We start from the raw sequence: 15,925 nt of genomic DNA, 5'->3' as shown, positions 1-15,925 counted from the left end.
ACATATTTTATTAACATATATTTCTGATTATTTATGTCTGATCTAACATGCCTAAAAGAATTGTGATAGATGTCCAAAGATACAGAGTACATATTAATCATTTCAGATGGCAGACCTGGGATCATATACTTGAATTCTTGATTGAGAGTCTATGCATAAATCAATAAATGTTCTCATAACATTTTTAAAAACAGTGGTGCATCAGGGGAAAGTACTTCATGCTGTTTTATTTTCCAGTTGCTATTACCTTTTTTTTTTCTTACAAAATAAACAAACATGGGAATATTAAAATAGAAATTGATAAGCAGAAATTCCAGAGCTTCTTTTGGTACCACTTCAAAATTCTATCCATCCATCCACCCTATCTACTCCATCCACCAATCCACTATATCTATCCCTATCGTGCTATTCCCATTCAGAGTAAATAGTATTATGGAAAGCAAAGAAAGAGAGTCAGAAATAGTAAGCCAAATAAACTGAAGGAATGAGGACAGGGGAAGGAAGGGAAGAGAAGATAGTTTAATCAGTTTATAGCAACAACATGCATTGTTCTTCTCCATAATCTTTCCATTCTTGCAAAACATTCTCTGCTTCAAACACATCTATATTCACACATAATCTGTTTTGTTCTCTTCACCTCTTTCTGAGAATCAACTTCATCCAACTATAACTTTCTCATCTTTCCTTTCTCTTGACCTTGCTCCTTTATAAGTTTGTGATATGATTCAGTCTCTTAAGTTATCTCTATATGACTAAATCTCCTCAATATACTTCTTCCATACTAATCATTCATGTTTGTTTTCCATCCATATTCATTCAACACTCATCTATTCTTGACCCTATCTTCTTCTTTTATTGCAAATACACTTCCAATATTAAGGGCTCTGTTCCTATTGCATTCAATTTACTCTCATGTCTTTCCTAATACACCCAACTCGCACTTCTATATATCAGAGTGGGGAAAAGCACACTCTCACACATAAGTGTTGTTGCTTCTGACGACAAATATTCCTTCCTTGCAACAAACCACATACCTCCCACCATGTTTACACCAATGTTTGTAGCTCATAAAATTTTCAGTTGTTTTCTCCTCTTTAGTAAACCATTCTACCAAGGGACACAAATTCATCAGCTTGCTGTATTTTTCTTCCATTTATGTATAACATTCTGCAAGCATTCACCCAGTTTTTCTGCCACTTACAAATTAAATATCTTGATTCTTGATATACAGCTTTATAAGATCCCTACTTCTCATTTTATCATACAATTTATCTTACATTTAGTAATATAATCCACAGAAACAATATATTGTCTGCACACAAAACTGCATCCTCATTCATCCTCCTCCTTATTCACATCCTCAGTCAGATGCCTCTAACATTACTACAAGCATTCCTTATACATGCATCCATATGCACATTAAAAACTAAGGGACATTATACCTCCTCAGTGTTGAACTGTGATATATTTGATTTATTCTCATACATGCTTGATTTCCCTCATATACTGCTCTTATCACATTCAGAATCATCCTTTAGCTCCATGTTAATGTCAAACATTCCCTAATTCAAGACTTTATTGAATGCTTTCTTTAAATCAACTAGTGTACAATAAACTTTCATTCTCATACTTGTGCATTTCTCAGTGAATATTTCTTACTGATTTTCAGGTGTGGGAGAAGGAGATGGGTAAGATTTTCATTCCCTTAAGAGAAAAAAGTATTCAAAATTCTGCTCCTGCTCTTTACCTTGACATTTTTATATGAGTACCTTGCTAAATATGTTCAGCTTCTGACTGCCAAAATGTTGCCCGCCACTTCAGTAAGCAGAGATATTTTTCAGAGGAAGTATATAAGAATTCTTATAGTCTAATAAATGCAGAAATTAGTTTCCAACATATTTGTAGATTACATGGAACAAACAAGGGGTTAGGAGAGACATGTTACAGATCTTCATCACTTAAATCAACTAATCCTGAAAAGTTCATAATAAGTAGGCTTCTTATTTTATTATTGTAATAATCTGTAAAGCAAATCTTTCTGCATTTTATGTAATCTGGCTAAACAATATCTCTACTATGCATCGGGTAATTTTATTTAAAAAGAAAACACTGAGACCAATAGTAAGATTACTAACAAATAGACACGAACATATATTGCTTTCATGCAGTTTTAAATCAGTGGACAAAAAGCTCATTTAGATTTTACTGATTACAGTGGAATTATTTGGAAACCTGTTTGTTTTTGTTTTAAAAGGAAAGGAAGTAATTGACACATACGTCAAGACACAATATATCTTTTAAAAAGAAATGCATTCCAGAATAGCATACCATGTTTATTATTAATTTTTTATGCCCTGATATCTGATATTATTGTTGAAAAGCAAAACGCACATAAAAACTAAGGAGGCTTAGACAAAGCCCTATATTTTATGCTACTGGATGAATAATCTCTAAATTATACCTTAAATATTTGCTGGCACCACGTCCTTCAAAAAAGCAGCTTACCAGTATTCTGCTGCTCCAGGAAATGTCTGTCCTATTAATATAATGACTCATAAGTTAAATGCCAGTGGGATACATACAATCAATGTCCCTTAAGTTGTTAACTTTCTTGGAGTGTTCTCAGAAAACAGAGTATTTTTAAAATTTCTGGTTTTGGAAAATGTTATTAACTTTGGTCATTACTGAATGAAACTTGTCCATTGATAGAATCCTTAGGGAGGTGAGTGGTGGAGCTGGAATATCTCACTATTATTCTTTTTGCAGAGTTTGAACAGACATATGAGTCAGGGACTAATACAAAATCATAAACCAAGATAATAAGAGCCCAGGAACAAAATGAAGGGCAGCAAGGGGAGGAGCCAATGAAGGAGCTAAATTTTATATTACATTCAAATAAGTATTGGTAGTTTGTTTAAAGATTTCTTTTAGCATCCTAGCTTCATCTTTATGTTTATTTCTGGAAAGAGAATCATTTAAGACGCTGGCAGTGTTGCACTACTGAGGGAGGCAGGGAGTTACTTTTCATCTTTTCATATGAAAATTAAAAAGTTGTCTCATTCCTTTCTTTTCCCCTCCTGTAATAGAAATTTTCTTAAGAAATCATTAACAATTTTATCTGATCATAATGAGAGAAATTTTGCTCTCTTGGCCAATGTTGAGTATTGAATGGCAGATTTGAACGGACCAATCAGGGACACGAGCGGGAAATTCGTAGGACCGTCAGTGGCTGTAGCCGCGGACAGCTCCTAGCTATAAAAGGAGCTGCCGTGGCTAGGATTGCCATTGCGATTTACGGAGCTAATAAAGGTGTTGGAGTTTACTACGTGTCCTGTCCTTCCTTGTGCCCATGACTTAACAGCCAAGGTGTAGAAGGCAGAAAGATTCTAGTTGCTTTTGAAGGTGAGATGGGTGGCAGATAAATTTAATAAATGAATAAAATCATACAGTTCAAAGCTAGCAAAGAGCTTTATAAGTAATAACCACTACTTTAAGATGAACTCAGAAACCAACTGGCAATTAATGCATCTCCTGCAATATTGGTGTTATTTTGCTATACAAGTTTTGAATAGTTAGAAAATGAGCAGCTGCATTTTGTACATGCTATAGACTAACACTGACACTATATGGTCAACATAAAAGCTCCTGAAATTCTTTTGACCATATGATAGTTAATGTGAATGCATGAAACATACCATAAATACTACTAAGCATAGTGCTGAAGATGGGAAGAGAGCAAGGAAGGAAAAATAAGGAAAGAGGGGAAGGAAGAGGAAAGGAGAATGAAGAGGGTAAGAAAAAGAAGGAAGGAAGGAAGGAAGGAAGGAAGGAAGGAAGGAAGGAAGGAAGGAAGGAATATTATAATGAGAGTGAGGGACGGTTTGAGGCAAGTCCTGCCTTAGCAGTTGGCCACCACAGGTACCCCCGACACAAGTGATGTCAAGATGGCCATGTCCAACCCGGCCATGCCTAGCCTGGCCATGCCTACCCTGACCAGGCCTACCGCAGCCCCCTGAGGTCAAACACTACCCTAATGCGGCCCTCAATGAAATCAAGTTTTTACACCCCTGATCTATTGCTAATTTCTAGGTTGGGAAGGCAGTCCTTCCATAAATTACACATGGACTGTATTTGAACAGCAAAGGTAGGAAGATGCTTCAATCAATGAAAATGGGCTGAACTACAGCACACGAGATGTATTACCAACCTGCAGTTTGTCTGTAGGTAGAATAGTGTAGGATTTTTTAATATAAAGCTGTAATAGTTCTAATCTTTGGTTAATTGAGATTTTTCTTATCTTTAAGGCAATGATAAAAGGTTCTTCCTTCTATTACTTTCTCTTTTGAAAATCGAATCTGTATTCTGAGGGATGACAAACATTCTTTCGCATTTGGTGAAATGCTATTCTATTACATTTGTCTTTATAAACTTCCAATTCCCTACAAAGAAGACTAGTCATTTAGTTAGAAATCATTATCTTGGATCAGTGATTAATTTTTTAAAAAAATCAATACCAGCTATTAATTCAGGCAGGATAACCTTGAAGATGAAGGGCAAAATTTGTTCTCAATGCAGGTTTTGTTCCTTTTGCCACAACATAAACTGAAAGAGAAATTTGCAGATATGATAAGATAACCTTTATTGTCATTTTTTTTTTTTACTGTGAGCACACTGACACACATTAAAAATGAAATTCTGTTGCCTGCTCTCAAAAGAAAGTATATATCTATCCATATATATAAATCACTGTCCATTTTGAATACATAGTGGAAAGAGGAAGCTTGAGAGTTCACAAGGTTGATACTGTATGGAACAAAACTGTAAGTAAATCTGGATCTTCTGCTTCAGACACCACAAAGCCTCCTCCCAGAAGGTAACAAGGAAAACAGGTCATGAAGAGGATGTGTAGCATCCCAGACAATCCTGTGTACCTTGCTCACGTAATCCTTATATGCGATGTCCTGGATAGAAGGAAGTGAATTATCAACAATCTTTTCTGCCATCTTCACCATTCTCTGCACCGCTTTCCTGTCTGAAGCAGTAATGGTTCCAAACCGTTTAAGCTAAATAAATAGTTATATCCTTAGATCTTTCCTTCAGCCTCTGGATCAACACCCCTATTTATGTAAAAGTATTTTGTTGGTCACAAGTCTACAGATCACTACATAATGAAGTGATTAGTTTGCTGAGTTAGCATTGGGAGATCAGGGTCAGAGCTTACTCAGGAACCTTCTTAAAAAATTCCCTCCCAATACGATTGTGAAGATGAAACCATGCTGGGAGGCAAGAATATGCACCACCTTGGGAGAAAGATGGGAAGCAGCTATCCAAAATAAGAGCATCAGTGAGGGTTTATTGCCTTCCTTAGCAATCTTTTGAGGGCCCCCTTTACATCGGCATTTCTCAAACTGTAAATTAGAGGATTCAACATGGGGATGATCAGAGTGTAAAACACAGAGACTTTTTTGTCAGTGTACATGAAGAAGCTGGATTTGGGTCGGAAGTACATAAAGAGGATGGTGCCATGGAACAAAGCAAAAGTTGTCAGGTGGGAAGCACAGGTCGAGAAGGTTTTCAGCCTACCTCCTGAGGAGGGCATCTTGACAACTGCTATGATGATGAAGCTATAGGAGGCAGCAATAGTCACAGTGTTCAAGCCTTCAACCAAGATGCCAAAGGTGAAGAGCAGCAGCTCGTTGAGGGAAGTATCTGAACAGGCAAGGGCCATCAGAGCAGCCAGGTCACAAAAGAAATGGTTAATGGAATTCCTTCCACAATAAGAGAGCCTTAGAGATGCACAGGTATGAATGAGAGAACTCAAGATACCCCCAGCATATGCTCCCCAAAGCAGCCAGAGACAGAAGGATCTAGACATGATAACTGTGTAAGACAAGGGTTTGCAAACAGCTACATAGCGGTCAATTGCCATGGCAGCCAGAAGGAAGGCTTCCACATCTGTAAAAGTGCAAAAAAAGAAAAATTGGACAATGCAGCCCCCATAGGTGATGGTCTTTCTCTTTGCCAGGAAGTTCAGCAGCATTTTAGGAGCAACAGTTGAGGCTATACAGGCATCCATTAATGAAAAATGTTGCAAGAAGAAATACATAGGGGTCTCAAGCTGAGGACTACTCTTGATCAACACAACCATTCCCAGATTCCCTAACAAGATCCAAAGGTAGATTACAAGAAATGTCAGGAAGAGACTGTTCTGTAGCTTTGGGTACTCTGTGAATCCTTGCAGAATGAATTCTGTCACAGCAGTGCTATTTATCTCCATCATTTCTTTAAAAAAACATATATTTTTGTGGGGTTGGGAGGGTACTGATTTAGCATATTATCATCTTGTGACTACCTTACAATAAAGAATTGGATGTGTCTGAGATCTTCTTGGGGATGGTTTTAGTTGCTCCAAAGTGTGAAATCTTGAACTTCCTGGAAGGCACAGGAATTAATGATTAATTGTTTATGAAGGGAAAGACAGTTTCCTGACTATAAGGAATGGACTCTGTAATTAATTCATAGTGCAAAGAGTTTGCATTTTGTCATGCAAAGGACAGTCAATCCAACTGAGTTATTCTAGATACTAATTTTATTTACATGCAATTTACATTAGCTGATTGCAATAAAGGAAGGAAACAAATGACTAAGCAATGTATATATATCACATTTAAATAAGTTTGCAATTAATGACACAATATGCTCTCATATGATCTGTAATGCACATGGTAATTGCTAAGAATTTCTCTGTGGGTAGTATGTGTAAGGGATTGTAATGTACAAAGTAAGCTATTTGCAACTATAGAGAAAAATATGAAAAAATAAAAATTAAAGAAAGCTCATTCTCCCCACACCCTCATAGAATCACATAATTATAAAATTAGAAATGTCTACAAGGGCCATCTAGTCCAATTCTGCAATATGCAGGAAATCCTGTTAAGCCATCTGTAACAGGTAACTGACCAGCTTCTTCTTAAAAGCTTTCAGAGATAGAAAACTCACAACTTCCACTGTTCTTATTGTCAGGAAGATATTTTTTTTCTTATATTTAAGCAAAATCTTTGCTTATTGAAGTCCATACTTTAATACTCTACTACTTAACCTGCTTTGAGCAACCCTTTAGGAGCTATGCAGATTTGAACATAACTTCTGATTTTACTCGTCATTATGAAGCTACCTAAATAATTGCAAACTCCTGGGAAATAATATGCAGATACCAATCTTCCTACCTTGATGTAAAAAGTCTGAAAGATGCTTCTACTCAGGTTTTCCTGGACTTTGAAAGACAAGTTCACAATCCCACAGTATGTTGTAGATACTGTTTACTTTTAAATCTACTTATAGGTTTTAAATCAGTGCTTCCCAAACCTGGTAAATTACCCAAAGGTTGGTAAAAATAGTTTGCTCTGGATAACCACACAAATTCATTACCCAGTCACAATAGGGACATTTTAATTGACTCACATTGGATAATAAGGACTTTCTGATAAGCAGTTTTGGGTAATGAAGGAAAAAAAATTGGAAGCACTGTTTTAAATGCTTTTCTTTAATATATCCTCTGCCTGTCCTTCAAGAGCAAAAACCTGTACGGCAAGTCACTCCAATTTTTCTCCACAAAAGCCACTTCTTGAAAGTAGGCTAGTTTGAGAAATGCTAATTGAAAGACACCTGGTGTTTTTCTACATTTCTATCATACTAGCTGAAATACAAGTTAGTATGTTGACTTAATTTTTTTCATTGATATTCACTTTGAACATCCCTTCCTTTGAAAAAGAAGAAATAAATCCTTCTGCTCACCCATTGTGTCCCCTTGGAGGAAAAATGAGATAGACAACAAATAGAAACAAAACAAAAATAATAATTACAAGGTTTTTCTTTTCATGTTCTTTTTGTCTGGATCTATAAAAAGTGGCCTAAACAAACATGTTTGAATTGGGTTTGCAGCCATAAATATTGAAAAATAATGTAATTAACTTGTTAACTCTTTACCAGAATGTTTTAGAAAGTAATGCTAATTATAAATTAGATTAAAGAAAATTATTTCTATACTTTCCATTTGATATTTTTAGGCATTTTGAGCATTCAGCGGGGCTTCCTAGCCCAATGCAAAAGTAACTTAAAATCCTTTATTGTTCTAATTGACAGATGATCTCATTTCCGATCCTAACTCAAAATTACAAGATTTACCTCTTGTAAAAACGCATTGCCTTAATGGACTCTCGATGCTTTCCCACTACTGCAGTAATAAAAGGTGGTTTAGTGTCTAGCTTAAGTCCTTGGACCCTGAGGTTATAAAGGTAGCTTTGCTCAGAAAGGGAAGAAGTGTGCAGTGAAATGGTTTTTTTTTTCTCCTTAAGTAGAAAATCATTTAAATAACAGGCAATTCCTCTATGGTTTGTGTGAACACCAAGCTTTTTCTTCACTATGCCCATAGGAATATATGTTCATTCTTCCTTGAACAGTATTTATTTATTTTATTTTATTTTATTTTATTTTATTTTATTTTATTTTATTTTATTTTATTTTATTTTATTTTATTTTATTATTTTATTTTATTTTATTTTATTTTATTTTATTTTATTTTATTTTATTTTATTTTATTTTATTTATATACCGCCCTTCTCCCGAAGGACTCAGGGCGGTGAACAGCCATAATAAAAACAATGTACAAAAATAGAATTTAAAAGCAGATTAAAATAATTAAATCATAGGCTGAATTTTAAACTCTCCTTTTAAAACCAATTTTTAAAACCCCATTAAAACCAAATTAAAATCATTTATCCCATCAGAGCGGCTTGCTGGAATAACAGGGTCTTCACTGCACGACGGAAGGCGCAGAGGTCGGGGATCCTTCGTATGTCCGGGGGTAATTCATTCCAGAGGGCAGGGGCCCCCACAGAGAAGGCTCTCTCCATGGGGGTCGCCAGTCTACATTGTTTGGCTGACGGCACCCTGAGGAGGCCCTCTCTGCGTGAGCGTACCGATCAGTGGGAGGCAATCAGTGGCAGAATGCAGTCTTGTAGATAACCAGGTCCTAAGCCATGGAGTGCTTTAAAGATGGTAACCAACACCTTGAAGCGCACCCAGAAGACCACCAGGAGCCAGTGCAGCTCGCGCAAGAGGGGTGTTACATGGGAGTGACGGGTCGCCCCCATCATTACTCACGTGGCCACATTCTGGACCAGTTGGAGCCTCCGGGTGCTCCTCAAGGGGAGCCCCATGTAGAGAGCGTTACAATAGTCCAGACGGGAAGTGACGAGGGCATGAGTGACAGTGCGCAAGGCGTCCCAATCCAGAAAGGGGTGCAACTGGGAAATCAGGTGAACCTGATAAAAAGCCCCCCTGGCCACAGTAACATTTTATATTAAACTTGTGATAATTTAATGAAGTCTACAATAAATATGACATGGAATATTATTTCATGGGGGTGTTTCAAATAAATGATTTGTCTTACATAATGCTAAGGCAACTTATAAAGTACTGTAGCCTTAGCTGCGTGTTTAAAAATCCAAATATTGTTAATCTTTGAAGAAAACAAAAATAAGCCACCAATACCAATTATTATTTTTATGTCTCTGTAAGTCTAGGGAGCAGAATTGATTGAATGCACACTCCTTTACTTTGTTCTATATAAAGGGTTGCTTCTGATTAAAGTAACACACCAGTCATTTTACAGAATAATAATGTAATTATGGAACTAGTATAATAGTCATTCCTTTCAAAACCTCTTTCAAGTATTTGTTTCCATAAATTGACACTCTTTCTCTCTTGAAAAGTGCCGAAGGGAACAACTATGTTGTGCCACAGGTTCTGCTCTTTTTCTCCTCCCCTCTCCCCCATAGCTTCAGATGTCTCCTGTCCATCTTGTACCTCCATGGTCTTTTACACCTTTCCTAACACTTCTGGGTTTTATTTTTGCCTCTTTAGTCCTTGGCACAATCCCTGTCTTATCTGTTGGTCCATAATTCAAACATCCTTCATTGGCCCAAAACTGTCTAAACGCAATTGCCTTCTCTCTTCCTTCTTTCCATCTAATTGAACCTTCTTCTGCAAGAGGTTTTAATCCATCTGTTTTTGACTACCAGTTATGGCCCAAAACTGGCACACCATTTTTTTTAACTTTCTTATATCTCATGGCACTAATTATTTCTTTTAATGCCTTCCCAGTTGGGCAACTGATGGAGGCTTCCTAGCATTCCAATGGCAGTGTGGCAGATGGAGTGCACCATTGATCAGAAGTTGGCTAATAAGGTAGTTATTGGCACAGTGCTTCTGGTTGGAGGAACATGAAGCTAGAAGACAGATCTTTCTGATAGTCAGTATGGCTGCATTTTCTATTCTGGCTGTTATGCCAGCCTTCCTTGGTTTTGGGGTCTGCACAAGTCACACAACTTTTAGTGAATTATAGTGGCAACAATAGCCATGGAAAGCCTATTCTCAGACTGGCACTTATTACTTGACATCCATTCCACATCCTTGAAGTGGAAATGAGAGTGGGAGCAGTTCTGTGGCTCTGGGAGGGAACTTATCTGTGTCTTGCAGCTGCTATGTACCCTACCTACCAGTCCAATCCTTTATTTTCATATACATAATGGACTGAACTACATTATAACCTTCTGATTTACTAGATATATCCTGGGAGATTCTATGATGTGGCTACTGTGAACTTCTTTCCCTTTCCTCCATCCAGCTCAGGACTGCACACTTTCTTGAGCTGGGCTTCTCTCTGCCAAAAAGTTCTGTGTTGCCAAAACTCTTATCCACTGATTCTCGACATGCACAGGAAATCACAATAGGAGGAGGAGGACCAGGGGTGGGTTCTAAAAATTTTTACTACCGGTTCTGTGGGCGTGGCTTATTTTGTGGGTGTGGCTTGATGGTCATGTGACAATTCTTTAGGATTTAGCAGAAGTACTGGTCTACCAGGCTTTTAACTGCTTGTAGAGCTATACCAGTCTACCCATTTATTTTTGCAGGCACTGGTCTAACCATGTATTTTTGCAGGCACTGGTCTACCCATTTATTTTTGCAGGCACTGGTCTACTCATGTATTTTTGCAGGCACCGGTCTACTCATTTGTTTTTGGAGGTACCGGTCTACCACCAAACTGCCTTTACCACTGATCAGCTGTAGGGCGGCCCTTTGAAGCCCCACAGCAAGAGTTTAAACAGTTTTTTCCTTATAGCCCATCAGCTGGGATTCAGAAGGCAGCAATAGATTGGGGGTGGGACCAAATAAAAGGTAAGAATAACATGGGGGGGGCAGAACCGGTTTGGTGATGTCATATTGTTACCTCTACCGGCTTGGCAGAACTGGGCGGAACCGGGAGGAACCCACCACTGAGGAGGACCAAGTATTAGCTATGTTTGTCACCTGAATTATTTATAAAAATGATAAAGGCTAGGCAGGTGTAAATAATTTTTGTCTTGCTTCCATAGAAGATCATAGAGAATATCATGGCTTGCATGATCCTGATTTTTATAGGTATAGACCCATCACTTTGTCTGAATACACTTTCCAAGGCCTTCATGGTTGTTCTACTGAGTGCTAGTCTGTAATATATTCCTTGACTGCTTGTTTCTTTACTATTGATGGTACATCATAAAAGGCAGACGTTATCACCATTTGGATGTCTTTATTGTCAGTTCTAAGGGTGGTTGTTCTACCTGTTATTATTAGTTTGGTCTTCTGTACGTTAATTTTAATTCAATTTTTTCAGTATGGATGATAAGCAACAACATGCATAATAAATCCCAATGACACCAATATAACAGCATGCAACCGATGATGTCATCACTAAACACCACAATTCTGCATCTGCATCTGCATCTTGGTATCTTATGATGTACACACTCCCTCTCATCTCTAAAGTCATACAATTAAGCCATCTTTTTTTTAAAAAAAAAAGTCTTTGGAATTCTCCAATTTATCCAAACATAGACACCTATTCTCCTTTATTTTTTGCAAAGCAAAAACATCAGGAAACTAGGCCCTTTTTAGTGTTTCTTTTGAAGCTTGAGAACACATATATACTGCCAACAGGATTCAGATATAATCTTTGACTATCTGCTGCTAGGCAGGTAAGCTGTGTGTTTTTAAAATTAATTTTCTGCATGGATTTCATCAGATGCAAATGATTCTAAACAGTAATTGCATTCAAATGTGACTAAATAGAGTTAAGACTTATACAACTTCCTGGTACCTCTCAAATAGTTAACACACAAAAGTGCTCTTTGAATTACCAGAATAGAACTATCACAGCAGGGGAAGAATAAATTAACCTTCCAGAAACACAGATAACGACATTATATGAGCTTTACAAAAAATAAGTGAAACATTTTTCCCTCTGTGTTGACCACACAGGTAAATAGCAACATGAGTTGTAACAACAATATTTATTTTTAACTAAATATTAAATCTCAAGATGTAACAGTTACAGTTTTCAGTGTTTATCAGGACAAGAAATTAAATCTTCTTTCAGTAACCGTGAATCTTAGGGAAAAACATCCTTTATACATTGCATTAAAACTTAAAGGTAAAGGTACCCCTGCACATGCATGCTAGTCATTCCCGACTCTAGGGGGCGGTGCTCATCTCCGTTTGAAAGCCGGAGAGCCAGCGCTATCCAAAGACGTCTCCATGGTCGTGGCTGGCATGATTAAACCCCAAAGGCGCACAGAGCGCTGTTACCTTCCCACCAAAGTGGTCCCTATTTCTCTACTTGCATTTTTATGTGCTTTCGAATTGCTAGGTTGGCAGAAGTTGGGACAAGTAATGGGAGCTCACTCTGTTATGCAGCACTAGGGATTCGAACCGCTAAACTGCCCACCTTCCGCTCCCACAAATCCTACTGTGTCCTAGAGTTGGGAACGACTAGCACATATGTGCGAGGGGAACCTTTACCTTTACATTAAAACTTAAGGCATACTAATTAGACATCTCACTTATTATTTCAAGAAGCAAAGATGCATTTTTATTTAAACTTTGCTTAAAGATAGAAAAATATCTTTTCCAACAGCCTCAGTTCTGATACTAATACACTTTTCTGAACCATTGATATGACATGTGATTAAACCAAGGTTATATTTTTAAATCCACTTTTAATTTCCTAGACAAAATTACATTTTTGCTCCATAATTTTCTCATGGCATTCTTTACCTCCTCATTTCTCAAAGTGTAAATTAAAGGATTGAGCATAGGAGTTATAATAGTATAGAAAACAGCCACACTTTTGTCCTCTGAGAATGTGGTCGAAGGCCTCATGTAAAGGAAGATGCAGGGGCCAAAAAGCAGAATCACAACTGTGATGTGAGAGCCACAAGTGGAAAGAGCCTTGAGACGGCCTTCAGAAGAACGAGTTCTGATTGTGAGTAGGATAACAATGTAAGAAAAAGTCAGCACAAGAAAAGAACTGAGGGAAATCATGCCACTGTTGGCAATGACAATAAGTCCAATAATGTAGGTATCAGCACAGGCTAATTTCAATAAAGGGTGAACATCACAAAAATAGTGATCGATTTCATTAGGCCCGCAGAAGGGCAGCTGTGTAGTAAGGAGTGTCTGTACCATTGAATGTACAAAGCCACCCAGCCATGACATAAACACCATCCAACTGCAGACCCTCTTGTTCATAACAGTGCTATAATGGAGAGGCTTGGAGATTGCAATGTATCGGTCATAAGCCATCACTGTGAGAAGAAAAATTTCAGTACAACCGAAAAAGTGAACCCCAAAAAGCTGTACTATGCAACCAACAAAAGAGATGGTTTTCTTCTTCACAAGGAAGTCCGCTATCAGTTTGGGAGCAGTGACAGAGGAATAACAGATATCTATGAAAGAAATGTAACTGAGAAAGAAATACATTGGAGAAATCAGGTGGCGACTGCTCTTGATTGTGACTATGATCAGTAGATTCCCCAGCAGAATTGCCATGTAGAAGATCAAAAACAGACCAAAGCAGATTTTCTGCAACTCTTGATCCTGAGTAAGCCCCAGCAAGATGAATTCAGATACATTATTTTGGTTCTTCATATTCTTAAACTTAGATAACACATTATAACATATCATTTAAAATTAGGAATACTGGTGATTAAAGGTTTAGTGTTTTTCTTACAAAAAAAATGTATACACACCAACACAGATTGAAAAAAATCTTGAATTGGATGTTCTCAAGGTCCTGATTCCTTCACATGCAAGGAATGTTTACCCTAAAATTTAATGAAGATAAACAGTTGTCAGAAATTTAATGTGTATTCAGCAAATCAGAGAAGTCACTTTAGGAAGTACTGAATCAAAGCAATATTAATATAGGACATTGGAGAAACTTTTCTTTAAAAAAAAAGTTTGTAACCTATACAAACTTGTAAAGTCAAATCAGAAATTTGTAAAGTGAAATGTTTAAACATCAAATGCATTTTTTTCAATGTTTATTCAAACATCATGTTGACCAATCATGGTTTCATTCAGTCATACAAACAACCCTATCAAAATCTTCACATTTCATAGATGCTCCAAAATCAGCTACTGGTTTTATAGAAAAGCATCCCTGAATGCCATTGGTGTTGTTTTGTTCTGTTGGATGTAAATGTAAACCATAGCCAATGTCCTGATTTAGTCATCTAGCAGTAAGAAAGACCCGTGACAAGAATAAATTTTTCAAATCCTGTTTTCCCTTTTTATACACGGGGTTTTCAGAATCTCTTGCAGAGAATTGAGTTGTAATATACTGCTAGATAAGAAGGCACTCAAATATTGGAATACCGTCTCTTGCTGCCCTTTTTGTTCTTTTCAACTGGATGAAGTCCAAATAATTAAGACTGCAATTTAATGCCCACTGGCTTAAATGAAACAGTAAGTCACACTGTGACTGAGATGTAAACATTTAGACAAGCACTGAATGGCATTAAAATTGTTGCTATGTAATGATCATCTGGATTTCTACATTCCTTCTCTGAATTTTCTAAGACATAGAAGTTTAAATACTGTATTGGCATACATGCAGTTAGGATCTGCAACTTAAATGAGCTTGTTCTACTACTGTAAAATCAAAACCAAAATCAAAACAAACAGAGTTCAGATGAACAGCATTTGTGTTATAGATGGTATAAGAATATGGTATAAGAACTGAAAAATTCTTATATATAACCAGCATGTTTTCCCTTGTTTTCAAAGCCTCCTACAATGGCTAACCTGGATGCTTCATGTTTACAAAAGGCACCAATAGAAGAATATATATATATAGCTCAGAGTTGAACTGTGGAATCCTTGGTGTTGTCTGATCCTAGTTATTTGCTTGTAGACATTTTGTCACCATCCATCTTCAGTAGCACTGAACAATGAAATGTCTACCAGCAAACAACCAAGCTCAGGAATCACTAAAGACACGTACATAGAAAATGTTACCTAATAGTAATTCATATTTTTGCAGGCCAGTATGGTAGTTATGTTCACTCTTTCCCTTCCCATTGGTTAGCTTACCCTGCTACTCCTCCCTAATGTTTTCATTCAGCTAGGAATTTTACCATATTTATTTGGTAATTAATAGAATAGCTTCTAGTGCTTTGGGGAGGAAAAACCAAATTGTACATGATAAATTATGACTATTTTAAATTTAGATACATATCGGAAATAATTGCAGAACAAGAGTATTTCTCAATAACATATATATGCCACAGAGTAAGTCTTAAACAAAACTTTGAAACCAGGTAGAACTTGCATCTTTATGGAATACAGTAACTCACTTCTGCATACTTATAGTCAGTTATAGCTAATCTCCATTATTACCCAATTGGTTGAGGCCTCTCTAGTCTACAGGATCTTCCAGCTCTACCAAAGATGCCCTCAGATTTTTGCTTACTCTATCTATCTATCTATCTATCTATCTATCTATCTATCTATCTATCTATCAACCAGAAGAGTTTCCATGAAG

General features: G+C 37.0%; 2 protein-coding genes across 2 annotated transcripts; both read right to left on the bottom strand.

Moving 5' to 3' along the window:
• Nucleotides 1-5,117: 5,117 nt before the first annotated feature.
• On the bottom strand, nt 5,118-6,280 carry LOC139327382 (olfactory receptor-like protein OLF1). The gene is made up of 2 exons (XM_070957199.1): nt 5,370-6,280; nt 5,118-5,151 (listed from the first exon to the last, which is right to left on the bottom strand). The coding sequence occupies exons 1-2, from the start codon at nt 6,278-6,280 to the stop codon at nt 5,118-5,120; spliced, it is 945 nt and encodes a 314-aa protein (XP_070813300.1).
• A 6,797-nt stretch (nt 6,281-13,077) lies between these two features.
• On the bottom strand, nt 13,078-14,043 carry LOC139327381 (olfactory receptor 4S2-like). The gene has a single exon (XM_070957198.1). It carries the CDS (start codon nt 14,026-14,028, stop codon nt 13,078-13,080), a length of 951 nt encoding a protein of 316 aa, XP_070813299.1. The 5' UTR covers nt 14,029-14,043.
• Between the last annotated feature and the right edge of the window lie 1,882 nt (nt 14,044-15,925).

Source organism: Pituophis catenifer, unplaced genomic scaffold (assembly GCF_029215685.1).
Source record: "Pituophis catenifer annectens isolate HBS135680 unplaced genomic scaffold, rPitCat1.0.hap2 SCAF_1, whole genome shotgun sequence".
Lineage (NCBI taxonomy): Eukaryota > Metazoa > Chordata > Lepidosauria > Squamata > Colubridae > Pituophis > Pituophis catenifer.
The sequence above is the reverse complement of the archived record's forward strand: the minus strand, read 5'-3'. Positions and strand labels throughout refer to the sequence as shown.

Excerpts from the sequence above, each read along its gene's own strand:
- LOC139327382 (XM_070957199.1), bottom strand. The coding sequence starts at position 6,280 with ATGATGGAGATAAATAGCACTGCTGTGACAGAATTCATTCTGCAAGGA. Across the intron at positions 5,152-5,369 it reads AAGGGGGCCCTCAAAAGATT|ACTTGTGACCAACAAAATAC; the intron begins GCTAAGGAAGGC and ends AGTGATCTGTAG.
- LOC139327381 (XM_070957198.1), bottom strand. The coding sequence starts at position 14,028 with ATGAAGAACCAAAATAATGTATCTGAATTCATCTTGCTGGGGCTTACT.